The following is a 21,372-nucleotide window of genomic DNA, read 5'->3' on the forward strand; positions in this document are numbered from 1 at the left end:
TTCACTCTTTCAACAAATGTTTATTGCACATTTACTATGTCATACATATTATCTTGCTGATTTCAGTCTTCACAGTAACCCTTTGAGGTAGATATTATTGATCCTCGTTTTACAGATGAGGGGGCTGAGGCTCAGGGAGGGCATGTGACTTACCGGCTGTGCCCGGGGTGAGTTGCAGAGACTAGGTCTGCACCTGGTGCTTCTGTGCTCTTTCCACCCACTTCACTGCCTGGGTTTCCTGTTGGTGTCAATTAGTCAGGGCTTGGCCATGCCCTACATCTGAGGCCTCCTCCCCAGCCTTAGACCCCTCAGCATTTACCTCTGCTGTAGATAAGCCGTGAGGGGATTTTTTTAGGAGACACTGTACATGATCTCGGTTGCACCTGTTACTGATAACACTTAGTCCAGCATCTCACTCTCTTCATTTTTTTAAAAAGACTGGGAAGAGGGGATGTTAAGTTTAATCTATTTGAATCTTTACAGGCACTTCTCTTTTTACAAGTTTGAAAACTTGAGGGATCCTTGAGGGAATCAAAGGGATGAATTCTGGGTCCCAAGTCCCTGACTCAGTGACCTTCCTCAGGGCCCACCCAGTCAGTCCGTAGCTCGGAGATCAGGCTTGAGCCCAGCCAGCAGGAGCTGCTCACCCACACTCCTCAAAGATGTCCGGGTAGTGCCGGAACAGCACCGGCGGGTCTCGGTCCCCTCGGACCGGCGCCCGAGGCACAGCCCGGATCCCAGGCCTGCGGCCCCGCCGCCCCCCAGAGCAGGAGCGGTGGATCCACTGGTGAGCTTCCACAGCAAACTTCCTCTTGAAGCGCATGCCACACTCAGGGCAGGGGAAGGGCCGCTCACCCGAGTGCATGCGCCGGTGGCTGACCAGCAGCGAGGGGTAGGTGAAGCGCCGGCCGCAGTCTGCACATACGTGGCGCCGCTGGCTGGTCTGAGGATCCATGCTGGGCACCGGGACTGCAGGCTGCGCGCCTGCATTCTGGTCCCAGGCAGCTTTCCTGGGTGGCTGTGCTCTTGCCAAGGCCTTGCTGATGGTTGAGGCAGGGTTGTGTTTAACCACCTCTTCAGGCCTCTCCTTCCTAGGAGTCTTTCCAGGTCCTTTGGCTCCTGGCCCTTCCTCAGGTTCCTCCTCCTTTTTGTTTGGGGCATCTCCTAGGAAACAGGAATTAAGTTACATTTAAAAATACATTTGCTTGTATTGCTCATGTTATAGGTTGCTTTTACTTAAGAAAGTCTCAGAAAAGTACTGCTCAGTGATTAACACACAGGTTTGGAAGAACCGTAAGCAGGGTTCTAAGCTCTTAAGAGTGACTTGGTTTCTCATGTGTCAAATGGGAATCATAATGGTTTCTTTACTTCACAGGACTGTTGAGAGTATTAAATGAGTAAAAGGATGTTAAGCACTTAGTAAATGCTTAATAAGCAGTAAATATTACTGTGTTTTCTTAGTTTTTTGTAGGATTAGGACATTTACAGAGAAGGAAACATATGCTCAAGATCGCTCTACTAGCGGATGGTGAGGGGAGAAGAGCCAAGTTGTCGATTACTGGGCATTTTCTCTTGTACCACTTTGCCTTTCTTGAGGAATGCGATAGACAGACCTGAAGCTGCTTCCATTCTTAGGGATTTTAGTTGTTCTTGAAAAGGGGAGAATGAGCAGCACTTGTACAAGAGGGAGTCTTGGACTTGGCTCCTGATTCTCCTCCTCTGGTCTCAACATGACCACTGTCCCAAGTTCTCAAAACTTTGTACCGGGGCTGCCTTCTTTCCTTCTCTAGTATCCCAGATCGGTTGGCTCTTTCATTCCTTTAGAGATGCTGGTGGTGGCGATCTGCAAGAAAACATTGCCGGACAGGAAGCCCTGGAATGCCAGGCGGGGGAGACTTGGGACCATCCCTCACCTCTCAGAGCTCCTCCCAGGCTTTCCCCCTCCTCAGGATCCTGGGCGGCGGGGCTCCAAGCCTCACTCTCCTGTTCCATCCAAGAGATGAGGGCTGGTTTGGGGCCTGGGAATCCTGGGAGAGAACAGGGATCACAGTGCTGGCCTGAGAAGCTGCCCTGGGAAGATGGCATCCCCCGTCAGGGTGAGGGCACCTCCTCAGAATTTGGGCTCAACTCGGACGGGGTCTGCAGTGCTTCTGCCTGATGGAAGCGGATCCGGGATGGAAGGACTCCCAAGAGGGTACCTGAAGCCCTGGGGATGGGAGGTGGCTGTGCTTTTGGTGGAATAGTGCGGGATTAGGGCTCACAGTCTTCTCGGTCCTTATGTCATCTTCCCTGTGAACCCCAGTGAGGGAGAGGGGGGCTCTGACCCGGGGCCTCACCGAGCGCGCCCAGGTGGCCGTAGGTCTCCCGCATCACGTCCCGGTACAGGGCTCTCTGCGCGGGCCGCAGACACCCCCACTCCTCCGGGGAGAAGTACACGGCCACGTCCGCAAACCTCACGGCCGCGGGTTTCTTGCAACCAGGCCCGGTCTCCCCTGGTCTCAGCACCAAGAGCGGGACTGGGGCGGCGCCATGGGGCCTCCCAGCCCCGAGTAGCGGCCGCCTGGTCCCCGGGGCCACCGCCTCCCGGCCCCCGGCCTCAGCTTTCGTCGTCCACAGGAAGGGCTCCCGAGCCCGGGGCCCCGCCCAGCCTTGGCTTCCGAACGCGCAGCTCAGAGAATCGAAGTAGCAGGGACCGGCTGTTTAGGATTCGGGATTCTGACGGGGACAAATAGACCCCCTCGGTGTTTATTCACTTCATGGCAGCTTAGACACAGACACCCGGGCTAAGGGACCCGGAAGGTGCCTTCAGAAAATATGGCGACATCCTGGCTTCAGTTGTCTCTGGCTGTCCTTAAGAGCGCCGTCCCTTGACCGTATCAAACATGGCGCCTGCTTGGCTTCTCTGGCCTCATCCTCCGCTTGCCCTTAAATACAATGGCCGTGCAGGTGGGCTTTGACGGGGGCCGGGCGGCAGGGTACGGAGGAGAGCTTCCTCGCCTTCAAGAAAGATGGACGGGCCCACGGCTTCCAGTACTCCGATGTCCCGCACCGTAGGGCGGCTGGTCACTGGCCGCCACAGCAGGAAGGGCCTGCGCTGCGAGGCGGGGCTGGCGGGGCATTGGAAAGCGTCCGCGCCGGGTGGGGATGCTCCCTGGGCCGGCTCCGAACCCACCGACGACCTCAGCGTTTTGTGGCTCCCGGGTCCGTGTACCCGACAGCAGGATACGGAAGCCGGCCCCCAGCCTCTTCAGAAAGACGCACACACCTGGCCAAACTCGGGACAACCGAGGGAGAGACCAGGTACAAGATTAGAGTCGGGCCCACAGCTGCTGAGCCCACCCGACTCCTTGCGTCCGCGGCTCTCCTCGCTGAGTCTCTGGACTGGGAGCTACGGACGAAGGAAGTTCGGTGATCTGGAATTGGAATGGGGAAGTTTTAAATTCCATTTTAAGTTTTTCCAAATTAATGCACATCGTTTTTTAAAAAGTAATACACAAGGTTTATGATGAAAAAGGCAGTTTCAGTATCCTTTCCTCCTGTCCCTAGAGTCAGCTACTTTGAACTTTTTATTGATATCAATTATATTGTACAGTATGCACAGTAAAATGCACAGATCTTCAGTGTGAAATTCGTCGAGTTTTGACAAGGATGTACAACAATGTTAACCATCACCCAAAACAAGATGCAGGACATTGATGTCACCCCTGAATGTTTCCTTGTGCACCCTTTCCAGTCAATACACAATTTTTTTGTGTGGTGAAATATTTTTAAACTATTTTTAAGTTTTCAATTCAGTGGCATTAATTACATTCACAATTTTGTGAGATCATCAGCACTGTCTCTTTCTAAAACATGATTTTCATGATCACAAAAAACATGATTTTCATGATTTAATGGGTTAATAGAACCCATTAAACAGTCACTTCACAGTCCCCTCTCCCCCAGCCCCTGGTAACTTATAATCTACTTTATGTCTCTTTGAATTTGCCTACTGTAGGTACCTCATAAAAGTGGAATCATACAATATTTTTCCTTTTGTGTCTGGCTTGTGTCACTTAACATTAATGTTTTCAAAGTTCATCCATGTTGTAACATATATCAGAACATCATTCCTTTTCTTAAAAATAGTGGTAAAATATACATAACAGTTATCATTTTAACCATTTTTAAGTTCTGTGGCATTAAGTACATTCCCATTGTTGTGCAGCCATCACTACCATCCATTCCAGAACTTTTTCATCTTCCCGAACCGACTCAATACACTTTTAACACTTAGCTGTTTTCTTTTGTTTTTTTCCTGGAGCTTCTATTAAAAAGTACACTTTGACAGCTTTTTCTTGATACATTCATTTCAGGCACTATGGGCATCCTGCTATGACACTTGATACTTAATTTCTAGCCCCATTCCCTTCACCTCTTTCTCCAACATACATAATACAATGTTATTGTAAATAATATTTCTATATATGCTATTATTCCCCTTCTTGTCAAATGTAAAAGCATACACTTTCTGGAAAGCCCTGAAAACTGGAGTTAAACAGGAGGGGCCAACAATATTGACTCGCCTATGTGTCAGGCATTGAGGGTTGTGATGGTCCCAGCCTCCACGGAGTTTACAATACCTGAGCTTACAATCCCAAGCTTGTTTATGATTCCTTTGCAAACAGCCATTGAATAACCTTTGGTGCCATTCAAGGGCATCATCAAAAAGTCTGTTCTTGGAAATGCCCTCTCAGTTCCATGGGAAGACCTTATGGGAACAAACATTTATTATGCCATCATGGCTGCAGAAAACGTTTTATTTTAAAAATCTCTGATGAATGGCATTACCCAATTACACTGTGATCCACACAATTAATATCCAAAAGAAGCATTTCTCTTCATTTTTTGACACAAAGAAAACCAAATTACATATGCATTTCCTCTTTCCCTCTGCTGCCTTGGAAGCTCAAATTATCTTACATTAAATTGGGGTTTTCCAGTGTGATTAAAAGGTACTACAAGTCCCAGTTTCGCTATTCTGTTGAGCCATTTTGCAGTGAGAGGCGAACCCTTCCGGAGATGAGGGGACAATGTGTGTTAAGGATCCTAGTTGGGGAGGGGGTTCTCAAAGGTCACGTCCTGTGGTTTGAAGTGAAGTACCTGCTACTTTTACCTCGTCTCTGCTGACGGCTGCTGGGCTCCGTGCCTCCACCTCTCCTACCCAAGATGTATAAGCGGGTTTGGGGCCTGAAAATCCTACAAAGGTGAACCACTGGGTTCGACTGAGAATCCGAAAGGAGAGGTGCGTGCCCAGTGCTCCACACAGCCAGACCACTCGCCTCTGGGGAATCAATTCCCCCTTTCCACAGATTACTGGGTCCTGGCTCGGCCGCCGGGCCTCACCGAGCGCGCCCAGGAGGCCGCAGGTCTCCCGCATTACGTCCCGGTAAGGGACCCTTTGCGCCGGCCACCGATACTCCGAGTCCAGCAGGGAGAAGTACATGCCCACGCCCGCGAACCTCACGGCCCCTGGGCTGCTTTGCCTAGTTCGCCTGGGCCCGGCCTCTCTGGGCATATCAGCCAGTGAGAGAGGGACCAGGCGCTGCGCCGTGAGAAACCGTCCTGTGCTTCGCGGAGAGGCTTCCGGGAAATGTGGAAACGCTCTGAGCTGTTTCCGTCCTTCCTCAGAAAATGTCCTTAAGGGCCTGCCGTCCTGCCCTTAACCAAAATGGCGCCTCTCCGGCCTCATCCTTGCTTTTCTTGCCTGCCCTTACATACCAAAGGGCGAGCCGGAAGGGAGGTTGGACTCGGATAGAGTAACCAGCAGATAGATGACGTGCGTTGATTAGACAGCGCCTGTCGACAGGGGAAGAAGGAGGGCTGTGATTGGTCATTCCGGGGCGGCCTGTTTGAAAGGCCTTCGGCCGGCGGTGAGGGGCGGCAAGATCTCCCTTCATCTGGCTTCTCTGGGACAGGAACCTAAGAGAGAGATTCTGATGGAGTAAAGGTTCTGCTACTCTCAGGATACCTCTTACGGGCAGGTCCGGATATCCGGGGCTTGGAGGTGAGTAAAAGCCCAAGGGCAAGACAGGAGGATTCTGGAGATAAGGGAGTGAGGGTCAGCCTGTCCCAACACTTCTCTCGGTACATCGGCAGGGCTAGCCACGTGGGCTGCAGAAATAGGTTCCTAATTGGTAGCTGATCTGGCCCAAACTCCAAGGTCACAGATGTCTCCCTTTTACAGACAGTAAAACTGAGAGACGGGGCAGGTGACTGCTCAGGGACAGTGGAGCCGGATTCAGAGTCATCTTCTGGCTCCTGTCTAAGTTTGAACTTAGGTTCTGCTAAGTGTTTAGGGTAGTGCCCTGCACAAAGTAAGTACTCAATAAATATATGCTTATAGTTGTTATTGTAATTACAATACTACCTGGACCCTGCCTCAATCAGGAAAACTTTCAAATCACAGCTCATAAATGAATAATAACACGGAAATGAATCAGATTATCTCTTAAGAGTGTTTTCTGTTCTGGATCAAGATGGTGGAGTAGGAGGACCCTGAGCTCACCTCCTCCCAGGGATACACCAAAACTACAACTACATGTAGAAAAACTCTCTCTGAGAACTGACCTGAAGACTAGCAGAACAGATTTTCTACAACTAAGGACATAAGGAAAAGGTCACATCAAGAAAGGTAGGAGGGGCAAGGTCGTGGTCTAGTGAGACCCCCGCCCCCTTCCCCGTGGGGCAGGCCACAGCAGGAGGGATATCACACCGCAGAGGTCCCCCGTGAGGAGAAAGGGGTCCAAGTATCATATTAGGCTCCCCAACTTGGGGACCTGCACTGGGAAGATGAGCCCCCATTACATCTGGCTTTGAAAACTAGCAAGGCTGACATTTGGGAGAGCCTCGGGGCTGTGGGAAAGGAAAGAGACTCCAGTCTTAAAAGGACTCACACACAAACTCACTGGCTCCAAGTCCTTCCACAGAGGCTGCAGCTTGAAAAGCGCCTGGGACACACAAGGCTATTCATTGACTAATTTTAGAGCATGCACTGGAGGGTCACAGATCTGGTGGAACTTTCTCTGCGGATGGAAGCAGTTGCAGGGGCCATTTGTTTTTAACTTTCTTGCCACCTAGCTGGCCTGGTGCTGGTGAGCACCATTTCTCTCACTCTCCATCAGCCTTGGTAACACCATATGCCCTGCCCCTGCTTTCCCCTGAGGTCCCAGGGGGTCAGCCCAGTCACAGCCAGGTCCTATAGAAAGCCGGGCCAGGGACCAGCCCCACCTACCAGGGTGTCTGCAGCAGTCACAACTGAGCAACACAGCCAGTCCACCTGAGGACCAGCCTCACCCACCAGCACACCCGCAACAGCTGCACACAGGGCCTACGTTTGGAGTACCCGGCTCTGTTGACCAAGGGAGGCTGCACCACTGGGCCCCACGGGACACTTCCTACATAAGGCCACTCTTTCAACACTGGGAGATGAAGTCAATATACATAGAAACAAATGCAGAGAGTTAGGCAAAACGAAGAAACTACGGAATATCTTTAAAGGAAAAAACAAGACAAAACCTCAGAAAAATAACTAAAGTCGAGACAAGCAGTTTATCAGATGAAGAATTCATGGTAACATTCTCAGAGATGCTCACTGAACTCAGGAGGGAAATTGATGAATACAGTAAGAAATTCAAGAAAATGCTAGAAGATGTAAAAAAATAAAGATTAGAAATTCTGAATTCAGTAATTGAAATAAAAGATACACTGGTGGTATACAACAGTAGATATGAGAATGCAAAAAAACAGACCAGTGGTCTGGAAGACAAGGGTAATGGAAATCACCCAATCAGACCAGAGAAAAGAAAAAAGAATCCAGAAAAAGCTAGGATAGTTTAAGGGACCACTGAGAGAACATCAAGCAGACTAACATTTGCTATAGGAGTCCCAGAAGGAGGAGAGAGAGAAAGGGACAGAAAACCTACTTGAAGAAATAATGGCTGAAAACTTCCTTCACCTGGCAAACAAACCAGACAGCCAAGTCCAGGAAGCACCGAGTCCCAAATAAGTTGGATCCAAAGAGACCCACACCAAGATACATAATTAAAATGTCAAAAGTTAAAAAGACTGTTTTCAAACTTTTCTAACAAAATATTTATAAAATCAGACAAGGAAAGTTCTAGAGATATATAACAAAAAGCTGTCCATCCCTACAGTGAAACCACTTTGAAGATCTATCTTTAAAATTCATGTGAATTTGCATTCCATTTCATAATATAATGAAATGCAAAAGAATATATAGTGAAAAGTAAATTTCACAAGTGTTGAACTCTTATACTACTGGTGGAGTGTAAGTTGGTACAATTACTTTGGAAAACAGGCAGTGCACACGAAAGCTGAATATATTCAATACCCTGTGACCTTGTAAACTTCATCACAATTGGGATTTTGATAGGGGTTACATTTATCCCTAAGTATTATATTCTTTTTAATGCTATTGTAAATTGAATTGTTTTCTTAATTATCTTTCTGGATTGTTCATTTCTAGTATATAGAAGTGCAACTGACTTTTTGTGTGTTGATTTTGTATCTTGGAACTTTGCTGAATTCATTTATTAGCTCATTTTGTATGTGTGTAATCTTTAGTGTTTTTTAGATATAAGATCATGTCATCTGTGAGTAGAAATAACTTTACTCGTTCCTTTCTAACTCGGTTGCCTTTTATTTCTTTTTCTTGCTACTTGCTCTGGCCAGAACTTCTAATATAAAATTGACTAGAAGTGGCAAAAGTGGGCATTGTTCCTGATTGTAGGGGAAAAGCTTTCAGTCTTTCACCACTGAGTATGTTGTTGGCTGTGGGGTTTTCACATATGGCCTTTATCATGGTGAGGAAGTTTCCTTTTGTTTCTAGTTTATTAGGTGTTTTTATCATGAAAGGATGTTGAATTTTGTCAAATTCTTTTATTGCATCGAGATGATTTTGGTTTTTTCCCCTTTATTCTATTAATGCGACATATTACATTAATTTTTCTTTGTTGACCCATTCTCAAATCCCAGGAATAAATCCCACTTAGTGTATAACCCTTTTAATGTACTGCTTTGCCTTGCTAGTATGTTGTTCAGGATTTTTATGTCAATATTCATACAGGGTATTTGTAATTTTCTTGTAATGTCTTTGGCTTTGGTATCAGTGTAAGCATTTTTTGAATATATTCTGGATACAGATTCCCTTTCACATCTATGACTTGCGGATATTTTCTCCTCATTCTGTGAATTGTTTTTTCACTCTCTTCAAGCTGTCTTTTAAAGCACAAAAGTTTTAATTTTGATAGAATCAATTTATTTTATTTATCTATTTTTTTTTTTTTTTTGGTCACATGTGCTTTTGGTATCATAGCTGAGTAACGATTGCCTAATCCAAGATCACAAACACTTATGCTTATGTTTTCTTCTAAGTTGTATAGTTTTAGGTTTTACATTTAGGTCTGTGGTTCAAGTTAATTTTTGTATATGGTTAAAGTAGAGGTCCAACTTCATTCTTTTTTATGTCATCCTAGCACCATTTGTTGAAGACTGTTTCTTTCCTTGAATTGTCTTGGCACCTTTGTTGCAAACCAATTGATAATAATTGGAAAAGGGTAGGAAGCTTTATAGCATGTGTCTTTGCCAGTGTAACATGGTCCTTCATCAAGGGGACCCAGCCTCCCTTCATTCAAGGGATTGTTAGTCTGGAATTGGCTCAAGTCTGAGAATTTGTTGAGGACAGGGCTCAGCAAGATGTGGAGCAATATAAGACCCACGGAGGAGCATCTCCTAACACCTACTTTATGGGGTCCTCATACAAACTGTAGATTGGTATGTATACAAAGTCCTTAGCACAGTACATGGCACATCATAAGTGTTCAACAAAGTGGCTCTGATACTATTGCAGTAGGCCGAAGAATAAACAAAGTGGGTAATAGTGACTGTAAGCTACTGTTGTTTCGAGAAACTTAGCTGAAAATAGGAGATAAGGAGTGAGGCCAAAGGGAAATTTGTTTTTAAAGACAGATTTTAGCATATTTATAGGTTGGCATGTACATGTTCCCGACAAGAGGGGGACTCTGAAACCGTAAAACTAAGAGAATAGACGGAGCAAAGTCTCTGAGAGGGCAGAAGCGGATGCAGTCCAGGCACAGCTCTACTGATGTGCACTGCAGACGAGGGACTTGCCCTGAGTTGGGATGGAAGCGAGTAAATACTAGTGATCACACTGGCAGATGTGGAGTCACAGTGGGGAGTGGAATGTTAGGGGAGTTCCTATTCGACACCTTGTGTTTTCTTAGTGAAGGAGAAGGCAGTCACTGGTTCAGGATGTATGAAAGACATGTTATGTTGAAGGTCCAACTGAGGTTGGAGTGGAAAGGCTGGCCCTTCTTAGCAGCATTGCAATTTTTTTTCTTCATAGCTCGTATACAGCCATGAAGACAGATGGGAGATTAACTCATACTGGGGCTGTGGGTTAATTCTTTTGGTTGCAAGTAACAGAAAGTCAAACTACCAGAAGCAGAAGGGAGAATTATTTGGAAGAATACTGGGATCTCCCACTGAATGTAGGGCTGCAGTCACAGTTGGTCATTGAATGGATCCTGGAACTGAAGTGCATTCGGAAACCTAAAAAGTTGTCTCCCACCTCAGCCCCCCATGGACCACATACTGGAACTTGGCCACCAACGGCTCCCAATCCAGGCCCAAAGAAATTTCTAAAATTCCTAGGTAAGGAAATAGTTAGCCTGGTGATAGAGGTAGGGAAAAGAGCAAGTTCTGAAACTGGGGGCAAGGAGGAATTTTAATAGGTCTCTGCTGGGGGTGGGCGCATTTCCATCAGAATTGTAAAAATGTCTAGTCAGTCAACAAACTAGATTTACATTTTATAAACAGTAATTCCACGAGGAACATAATTCATTCATCAGACATTTTAATGAAACCCAGTCTGGTATGACCTCTGCTTTGGGGTAGCCCCTCTGTCCAAGGAGAAGCAGTGACGATGCAGCTTGCTAAATACCAGAACAGAGGTAATTACAAACACTGTGTTCCCCAGCCACACCCCCACTCTGGGGGCTGATGTCAGGAGAGCTGAAGGAAGAAGTAACAGGGGTAGGATGACCCACTCAGCTGTTGGAATATGAGATAAGTCATGTTTGGAAATTCCAGTTTGGTGCAGCTACCCAAGGCAAAGTGGTAGGCCTTGTTCATTCAATTCACTAAAGCTTTACTGAGCACCTACTCTGGAATGGGTGCCATGGAGGCAGAGCAAAGATCAAAATACGTTGCTGCCGCCACTGCCATCTGGAGCCTATGTAAGGGAGGAAGGGCATGAACACAACTCAGCGACTGTAGACTCTTCTGCTTTGTATTCAGTTACCTATCTTTCTAACCTTCTTGAATAGCCTCACCTCATTTCATGAAAAATGTTGACAGAAAACTCATGGAAGGTCCTGTGCAAATGTCTCCTTATTCTGATGAGAATAAAGGAGGCGTGAGACCCAGTTCTCAGGAATTTTCCAGCCACTGGCTGCCTGAAACTAATCCAAATCCACCAGATAAAGTACAACAAGCTAGTCCTGGTTTTACTGCTTCTTGCTGCTAGACCATAGCTCCCCTGCTTTTCCTTAATTTAAGATCAGCCTTCTCCCAAAGCTCACTATGCTTATGTCCCAGACCCATCTTGAACCATCTTTCCAAACACAGGGTGCAGAAGACTTAGCTTACAGCATGTTTTTTTTTAAAGCTTAGGTATTTAGGTGTCTGCAACCTAATAATCCTCTGGTACACTGCCACCACCCCCAAATCCAATGCAGTCTAGAACTGTTAAAACAAAGACAGACCTTGGAGGTATATGGTGTACAGTATGATGCTGGCTTATTTTGTATGACCCTTTAAAAGGGACATTGAAAAACCAGCCCTTGTTTGGGGAGAGATCTTGTGTGGGAACTGAAACCTTGTCTTTAAGGAATGATTGACCAAATTAATGGTATTTGACCTGAAAACCTGGGGGCAAAGTATTTGTGGTTAAGTTTTCTGAAGGACTGCCATGTAGATTTAGCTTTAAATATATTCTGGGTGAGGCTTCCAGGGAAGGAGAATGTGGTATTTAAGGGCCTTCTAACGATCAGAGCTATCCCACAATGAGATGACCTGCCTTGTGAGGTAGAGAGCTCCCTGTCAAGGGGGATTTTTAAAGCAAAGGTAGAAGACCGCGTGGCAGGAATATTGTAAAAAGTTGAAACCTGGTATGGAAGAGGAGGCACAGGAGGGGAAGAGCTTGTTCCCATGAACGGGGATCCTCCTGACTGCCTGCGAGGGGGCAGGTAATCCCTGTGTGCACAGACTAGAAAAGCACATGGCCCCTAAACTCAATGAGAACTTTTAGCCCGATATCCACACAGAAGTTCTTTTAGGGCAGGGTAGCTTGGAAAACTTAAACCAAATGATGTCACCTCTTATTGGGGCTGTCTGTTTTAAACACACGTATTAAGGCGTCCAGTGTGGTAGCATATACCGACGGTAAGCTGAGTAGCAAGAGACCTGGGTCTTGGTTCTGACTCTGCCCGGGATGACGGGGGCTCCTTCCCCTTTCTGCTCCCCTCCATGAAATGAAATGAACCTATCCAACCCTTTCCATTCTAAAGGGCACTGCCCCTCTGGCTAGGACCCCCTATAGCAGATCTCAGGCTACAGTTTTGGAGCCTGGGGCTACACTTGTGGACAGCCAGAGACCACCTCTGGCGAAAGCAACGGCCACACTCGAGGCAGGGGAAAGGCTTCTCCCCGGTGTGTAGGAGCTGGTGCTGAGCCAGGTGGCTCCACTGGGCGAAGCGCTTGGAGCACAGGTCGCAGGCATAGGGCCGCTCGCCAGAGTGAACGCGCCGGTGACTGGCCAGGAGCGAGGGGTAGGCAAAGCGGCGGCCGCAGTCCTCGCACGCGTGCAGCTTCTCCTCGGTGTGCGTGCTGCGGTGGATGGCGAGGGAGCCGCTCCGCCGGAAGGCACGGCCACAGTCCGGGCAGGGGTAGGGCTTCTCTCCCGTGTGCAAGAGCTGGTGCTGGAGCAGGGTACTGCGCTGGGAGAAGCGGGCCTCACAGTGCTCACAGGCGTAGGGACGCTCCCCTGAGTGTACCCGCCGGTGACTGACCAGCCGGGAGGATGAGGAGAACCGCCGCTCACAGTCTGGGCACGGGTAGGGCTTCTCACCCGTGTGGATGCGCTGGTGGATGACGAGGGCGGTGCGCTGGCGGAAGCGACGGTTGCATTCCAGGCAGGTGTACGGCTTCTCTCCGGTGTGTGTGCGCTGGTGGATGGCTAGCAGGGAGGGGTAGGCAAAGCGACGCCCGCAGCTAGGGCACTCGTGGGGTTTTTCACCTGTATGCGTGGTCCGGTGATTGGCCAAGGACCGGCTCCTACGGAAGCAGCGGCCACAGTCAGGACAATGGTAGGGCTTCTCGCCTGTATGGATAACTTGGTGCTGGGAGAGGTTCTTGCGCTGGGAGAATCGTTTTCCACACTGGTCACAGACATAGGGACACTCACCAGAGTGTGCCCGCCGGTGACTGACCAGCAGGGATGGGTAGGAAAAGCGGCGCCCACAGTCTGGGCAAGGGTAAGGCTTTTTCAGATTCTGGGCACACTTGTGGCTCTGCAGGGCCAGGTGATCGGGAAAAGTGCAACCACAGTCAGGGCAGATTGGACCTCCAGATGTCTGCCTGGGGATCAGGCGGGGTTTGCTGGGCCGTCGCCCCCGCTTCCCCTTTCTCGGGGCCTCCTTAGGTGGGAATACTTCCTTCTCTTCATTCTTCTTTCTCCTTCTGGTTTCTACAGGGACACAAGGAGAAATTAACAAATACTGGGCCCCTCCTCTTTCCTATTACAGTGTTACAGGTTATAAGACTATTTAAATAGACTCAGCCCCTGTCTTCAGGGACTGTTAGTGACACAGACAACCAATAAGTGTGACACACTGCTATGGCAATATGGAGGGTATTACAGGAACCCCTAGCCCAGCTTGGAGAAGTCAGGGAAGGCTTCTTGGAGGAGATTAAACTGACTTTAAAAATGAAAAAGGTTTTGAAATGTTAAGGCAGGAAGTGGAAACATATGATTTGGCAGTGACAAGGTCACAAGGCCCTTTAAGCCAGTGGTTCTCAAATTTTATTGTGATCTGAATCATTTGGAGAGCTTATTGAAACAAATTGCTGGATGCTACTCCCAGGTTTGGATTCAGCATGTCTAGGGTGGGGTCTAGGAATCTGCATTTCTAATACATTCCCAAGTGCTACTGCTGCTGGTCTGAGGACCACAGTTGGAACCAAACCTAAATGTACATCCAAATCAGCTGGGGTTCTTCAAAAAAAAAAAAGTTCCTAGATATGGATACATAAGAGTCAATGAGGAGTTCTGGGATGGGGTCCAGGAATCTGTATTTTCATTAAGATCCCGAAGTGACTTTGATATAACTGACAGCCATTTGACAACCTGCCTGAAATGGAAAGGTTTTAAGCAAGGAAGTATCATGGCAGATCTGAACCGTAGAAAGAGAGCCTTGCTCTCAGAGAATCTGGCACAGAAATCCCAGACCAGACAGTTGCATCTGCCCCTGTGGGTGGAGCTGGGGCCCTTCTACCCAAATGGCTTAATCAGAGTCTTGCTTGATCCCGAGGAGAGTTGCAGATTCCCTCACTCATCAGGGTCATCCTGCCAGAAGGGCAAAAGGAGGCCCCTGCACCCTAGGCTGCTGTTTCCCATAAGATCTCTCAGTCAGAGCCCAATCCAAAGCAGGCTCAGGGCAGAGTCCCTGGAAGGAGGCAGGCGTATAGAAGCTCTTTTTAAAAGCTCACTGATTCATCCACACAATAGACAACTGCAGGTGGTTAGTTTACAAGCTGACAAGTGAATCTTTGGTGGAGGGATTAGACACCATCAGAGAGACAAGAACCATCACGTTGTGAAAATGAACACAGTAAATGGAGCATTACAGTATGGGTCACAGGTATCCCGAGCCAACAAAACTCCGGATCGAGTCATTACAGGCTGCAAGCCTTCCAGAGGCATTTTTCACTCACTTCTCTGGACTGTTATCTGCCTTGGGCACTCCTGTGGATCCAGGGCAGCCAGTTCCCAATCATCGGTATTTCGTTCCAACCAGGAGATGAGGGCTGGTTTGGGACCTGCACAGCCTGGGGAAGGAGAATGAGTCAGAGGCCCGGGCCGTACATAGCGCTGAGTAGATACATCTACCTGGTGGCATCTCCTGCGAAGCCCCCGTCCTCCTCCCCTGACAACCTGGTCGGAAGCCAGGACCCTGGACACTCCGGACTCCTTGCCCTCCCCTCACACCCTGTTCATCCCTTCGGGCCCCGTGGAAGCGGATTGGGGCGGGCCTCACCGAGCGCGCCCAGGTGGCCGTAGGTCTCCTGCATCACGTCCCGGTACAGGGCCCTCTGCGCGGGCCGTAGACATTCCCACTCCTCCGGGGAGAAGTACACGGCCACGTCCGCGAACTTCACCGCCCTCGGCCTCCTTCCCCTTCTCCGGCCAGGTCCGGCCTCTCCTGGTCCCCGCGCGGGGAGCAGAGCCGAAGGCGGCGCCATTGGACCCGAGAAGCCGGCGCCACGGCCTTTCCAGTCCCGGTCTCAGCCCTGGGTGCTGGCGGGCCCCGGGATTTGGGAGCCCCCGCCGGACCCAGGCGAAGCGTGCCTGGGGAGGCCCGCAGGGAACCAGAATCAGCCGCCTGCGGGGCTAACGGAAGCCTTTCGCTGTTATTCAGGAAACTCCTGCCCCAACTTGGGTGAAAGGCACCGGAAGATGCCTTCGGGGAAAATGGCGGCGCCGCTACTGCACCGCCTTTGCCTGAAACACAGGCAGCTTCCAGCTATCGATTTTATTGACCCGAGCGCCATGCCGGCTTCCTAACCTCTTTGCCCTCAAATGTGATGGCGCTGCGATTGGGCTTCACGTCCTTTTTCCCCCCATTGCACACGCTCATTGGGCGGCGGCCGAAGATCGAGCATTCTAATTGGGTGCGGTCGAAAGCGGCCTGTTTGAACGAAGCCAACGGAAGTGGAAGGGCAGGAAGCTGGACGCTGTGTTGGGTGACTGCCGCTGAGTCTCCAGGCGGGAAGGGGAGACCCTTCCTGGGATCAGTAACAGTCTCGTTTCCTGATGGCGCAGCCTAGCCGAGGGTGGGAAAGATACGAGTGACGGAGCCACTCTGGCCAACCCGGGGCTGAGATTTCCCTGAGTTGCCTTTCCTGGCTTTCTCAGAGGAGCCTTCGCTTCCGATAGTGGGTAACTTCCTTGTTGCCCTTTGGGGAAGGGAATTAACGTTAGTGTTTCTTGTGCGCAGGCACCATGCCCAACATATTACACATTTCTCATTTATTTTTTGCTACCGTTGTGTGAAGTGATGATTATCATCCTGGTTCTCCTGATGAGGAAAATCTCAGAGGGGTACTGCTAAGAAGGAACAAAGGTTTTGGCGACTAAAGAAAAATGCACAATCTAAAAGTTTCCAGTTAAGTTTTATTCCGGGACCTTACTGAGAACTGCAGCCTCTCATTTAGCTCTGAGGAACTGTTCCAAAGAGATAAGGGAGGAGCCAGGATATATAGCAGTTTTTGCTTGGGGGGGGGGGGGCAGACATGAAAAGATTACTGTTAATCTCACACACACAGACACCTCAAGTTAATGATTTTAGTGCTTTTATATGTATGGGTAGGTGCAGGAGTCTGAGCTCATTGAAATTGTTCTTTAGATATGCAACTTAACTATCTAGCCAGTAACTGGAGCACAGAATGTTTCCTGTATTTTCCCATCCTGAATTTTCATGGCACACCCTTGGTTGGGGTCTGGAAAGGGGTTGCGGCGGCAGGGCGGCTGCAGTGGCTGATGGCTTGATGGTGGGCAACTTCGTCGTTTACCGGAATGGCAGGCAACATTCCCTTTCTACAGGGCTTCCTCATGGTCATAAATTCGACCAAAGTTTGGGAGGCATTTCATGAACAATTTGTCCCATGGCACTAGAAATTTTCACTCCTAGGTCAGAGGAGGATTTTGTTGCTAGGCCACCCAATATGCTATTTTTGGGTTAAAATTCTCTGCATCATCTGTCTTAGTCTATTATGATCCAGAAAATGTCCCTTGTTGCTTCTTCCAATACCTAGAGTCACACTATTACAATTATTTTATATAGAGTTATATATATGATCAATTGCCGTAAAGATGTTTAGCCACCATTAATTTTGTTGGAGCATGATGTGCTGGCTACACATTGGGTAATGAAAGAGACAATAATCTTTTAAAATACACAGCATGTAAGTAATATAGCTAGTAACATTAATAAAGTCATAGTACAGCAGAGAGGGGCACAAAGCATAAACAATTGGATTTTTTGTGGGGGAGGAGTAATTAGGCTGATTTATTTATTTTTAAAGGAGGTGCTGGGGATTGAACCCAGGACCTCATGCATGTTAAATATGAACTCTACCACTGAGCTATACACTTACCCCTATAAACAATTTGAAAACAATAAAAAGAGAACAAATTAAAACAATGGTTAGTATAATTAGTTGTAATCTGGTCACACGAAGCCATCAAGTCCAGAGGGGAGCCAGCTAGAGAAGTCAAATTTTGGAGGGTTGAGGTAGAGAGGAAAAAAAATGTTTCATCTTCCTTTGCTAAGATATACTCTATCAACTTTTTATGGGTCATGGTTAGCATAAGAGGAAAGATTTTCTGGAAAACAAAGATTAAAAGCCAGCAATATTTTAGACAAAAAAATCGTACAATTATAAATCACATTGCTCAGTTCATTCAGTCCCATGTAATTAATTCCTGTTGATCTAGATGAAGCCATCGGGTTTCCTGTTTCTGTAATTTTTTACCCAGTTCAGTAGTATGATCTAAAAGTCTTCAGAAATCTTCCTTGACAAAAGTGCTTTCTATGAAACTTCTTGAAGATTTTCATTTTATAAAGGCATCAGAGTAAAACAATCTCTGTCTATATTTGACAAAAGACTTAAAATGGCATGGTTAAAGATCTGATTACAATGCACTTGACAAGAAACTTGGTTATTTCTGTGACATAAAGTATTTTAAGATAATAACTACAACTATGACTGATAACATTATACCAGCACATATCAGGTTTTTAGAGATTCCATATAACTTTTAGAATATCTATATTAATGACATTAACCCATACAATATTACCTAAGAAGGTTTATCACCACTTATCTGACAATGTTTCTTATGTAGTTTAATGTACCAAGTAAATCTAATTAATATTTCTCTTTAGGGTGTTTCAGGGACCCTTTGAAGCACCCCCAAATTAGCTAGAGGTCAAAAGAACTTTATTTAGAATTTGACTTGGGGAAAGTTGTCAAAGATACCAGGTTTTAAAACACTTGGTGAAATAGGATCACAGGTCACTGAAATAATACTCATTCAAGCAGGATGACAATAAAAGGTTTTAAAAGCAAATACAGAAAGTTACAGCAGACTACTTAAAAGGAGGTAAAGAAACTTTACAATCTGTTATCAAAATCAGATCAATATTTATTTACTCAGTTAATTTTGAATCTTAGCCAGTCTTGACCATGCACAAAATTCTTCTCAGGGTTTTCCCACAAACCTTCCATAACTTTCTTTTTTATTTTTTTAGATTTTTGTCTTATACTTTTTCTTTCTTTCTAGGACAAAAATTACTTCTTTTTCCCTTGATAAATGCATTTTCCATTCCTTGTACCTATTTCCTTTCATACAAAGATATTTTCCTTATTAATTTTAATAGTTTTAATGACATTAATCAGAATTCTTAACTTTTAAAAACTTTAATTTCTACTGAAAACTAACAAGTATGCAATTATGAACTATCTTTTACATTAGCATTCTGTAGATTTGGAGACATTTTTTATGATTTGTAAAAACATACTTTATTATAGAAAAATTTTCAGTGCAGCACCAAAAGTTTTTATTAATAGACCTAAATAGCTTTAGTTTCTCTAGAAAAGAAAGCCTATGTTTAGGAATTAATGTTTCAGTATCTTTGGGAGCAATCTAGACATTTAATAAATTTCCATCTTTTAACTTAGCAAAACTCTAAAGTTAAAGTTACACAAAATCTGGAGAATTATTTTTAAATAGACATACCATAAAACATAATAATTTTTAAAGAGTTCACCTAAAAGCTCTTACTCTATTTATATCTATTGAATTACAATTATGTTTAGATTACCTGTGAAAACATGAGACATCAGACCAAGTTAGCCATCATCCCAAACTATTTTTCTTGCTGATAATTTTTATACCAGAAAAAATACGACTTTATCTGCCTTTTAGTTAACCCGGATGCAATAAAAGTAAGACATGTCTATATTAATCAAACCAACAAACTTAACCTTTAATGCTGAATATTGTCTCCTAGGTCATGTGAACTTGAAATTAATTTGGGTTAGTTTCTATTTAAAAATATCTGATTTGTAAGTGCTTACTTTCAAGTCAATTAAATAGAGCTCTTTTATAAATTTAATTGTGATAATACTATCCAGAGGTAAAGACATAGCATATGTATAATGTACACAACAGACATTCCTTAAAATAACCCCTTGAGGCTGATCATTTCTTTCCAAATGATGGCGCTCAAGCTCAGTCCAGTAAGACTCATCAGTGTTAACACTGCTAAGTTAAGGAACCAGCAACAGAAGAACTCAGTAGGGTGCAACTGCTCCCTCATTTCTCATTTTTCGTGGATCCTCATCCTCTCCTTTGACTCCTTCTCTACTGCCTTTGATATTATTGGTCTATATTTGCTTGATTGCCAGTGGACTGCATCTATTTTCCTCACCTATCCCACCTAGGACACATTTGTGTGCACGTGCACACACAAATCCACTCCGACCAGGCTTTTGTCCCACTGTTCGGCTAAAAAAAAATTCTCCAAGTCCTGCCAACCTCCTCGTTAAACCACTCTGCCACTTTCTTCCATTGGCTTCTGAATCCCTTTTTGTTTTGCTGGTTTTGTATTTTGGTTCTTCTTTCTGTCTTCTTTATTACATTCCGCATTTTTAAAGTACATTTTCCTAAGGTTCAGGCATCCAACTTATTTCCCTTGGTTTTGATTGTCATCCTCTAGACCAGTGATCCCGAACTGGGCTTGGGGTGATGCCTCCTTCCCCTGGGGACGTTCAGTAATGTCTACAGGCATTTTTTAGTTGTCAAGGGTTAGGGTAGGGGGAGGGAGGGTCCCAGGGAAGGGATGTTTGTGCGCTACTGACATCTAGTGGGTAGAGGCTAGCAATGCTTCCACCGAACATCCTGCAAGGCACAGGACAGCCCCTCACAACAAAGACTTCTCTGGCTCGAAATACTAATAGTGTTGTGGTTGAGAAATCTTCCTCTAGGTCTGGATGTGTAACTGGCTGCTGAATATTTTCACATGGTGGTTGAGCCGAGAGTTTTTTACTTTCTCTAGATATTTTAGTTGAATATTCGACTACATTTCACTCCTGTTACTAGCATATCAGACCTGATATCCCATTACCTAAGTCCTTCCTGCTCATGGCTTTTCCCTGCCAGTTCCGAGGCTATTATGTCCTGGTAGCTTAGGATAAATCTGTGAAAAAACAGGCGAAGTTCCTCTCCTTAGGGAGCTTACATTCCATACTACTCAGCCATAAAAAAGAATGAATCATGCCATTTTCAGCAGCATAGATGGACCTAGAGATGATCATACTGAGTGAGGTAAGTCAGAAAGAGAAAAACAAATACCATATGATATCACCTATATGTGGAATCTAAAATATGACACAAATGAGCTTGTTTATGAAACAGACTCACAGATATAAAAAACTTATGGTTACCAAAGGGAAAAGGGGGGGTGGGGAGGGATAAATCAGGAGTTTGGAATTAGCAGATACAAACTACTATATATAAGATAGTAAACAGCAAGATCCTACTGTATAGCACAGGGAACTTTATTCAATATCCTGTAATAATGGAAAAGAATATGAAAAAGAATATATGTATATATGTATAGCTGAATCACCTTGCTGTACACCAGAAATTAACATTGTTAATCAACTATACTTCAGTTTTTAAAAATCTGTGTTAGCTTAAAACAGGACATTTACAGTTATGAGTGAAAAAAAAAGCTTGCATTCCAAAGTGGGAGAATGGACAGTTTTTTTTCATTGAAGTAGTCAGTTACAATGTGTCAATTTCTGAGAGAATGGACAATTTCTAATAAATACAGATAAGGGATCCTTCCATTTAACAGATGGACCCAGAGATACCAATTTTCTTGCTCAGTACCAGACAGTCCTGTTCAGTGAAAAGCTGTCCCTTGCCTTCCACCATTTTCA

The 21,372-nt window shown here is 45.9% G+C and overlaps 2 protein-coding genes across 2 annotated transcripts in view; one reads left to right on the forward strand and one right to left on the reverse strand.

Annotated features, from left to right (window-relative positions):
- On the reverse strand, positions 1-16,192 carry LOC105102732 (zinc finger protein 440). Its single transcript, XM_064478782.1, has 9 exons — positions 15,399-16,192; positions 15,076-15,189; positions 12,654-13,828; positions 6,011-6,080; positions 5,386-5,604; positions 3,050-3,265; positions 2,337-2,696; positions 1,914-2,027; positions 1-1,164 (listed from the first exon to the last, which is right to left on the reverse strand). Exons 1-9 carry the CDS (start codon positions 15,601-15,603, stop codon positions 644-646), a joined length of 2,994 nt encoding a protein of 997 aa, XP_064334852.1. The 5' UTR covers positions 15,604-16,192; the 3' UTR covers positions 1-643.
- Positions 5,907-21,372, forward strand: part of PRR14 (proline rich 14) — a 26,916-nt gene continuing 11,450 nt past the window's right edge. The window contains exon 1 of the mRNA XM_031432892.2: positions 5,907-6,046. The gene's annotated coding sequence lies outside the window, so the exon portion shown is untranslated. The remainder of the gene's footprint in view (positions 6,047-21,372) is intronic.

This window comes from Camelus dromedarius, chromosome 24, assembly GCF_036321535.1.
Source record: "Camelus dromedarius isolate mCamDro1 chromosome 24, mCamDro1.pat, whole genome shotgun sequence".
Classification (NCBI taxonomy): Eukaryota; Metazoa; Chordata; class Mammalia; order Artiodactyla; family Camelidae; genus Camelus; species Camelus dromedarius.

Bases quoted from the DNA above. Each gene is read 5' to 3' on its own strand.
- LOC105102732 (XM_064478782.1), bottom strand. From the start codon at position 15,603: ATGGCGCCGCCTTCGGCTCTGCTCCCCGCGCGGGGACCAGGAGAGGCC. The intron at 6,081-12,653 runs GCCCTTTAGAAT...CCTTATCTCCAG, and splicing joins GTCCTAGCCAGAGGGGCAGT to AATCCTCCTGTCTTGCCCTT. The intron at 5,605-6,010 runs GTATCCTGAGAG...CGCGAAGCACAG, and splicing joins TCCGGACCTGCCCGTAAGAG to GACGGTTTCTCACGGCGCAG.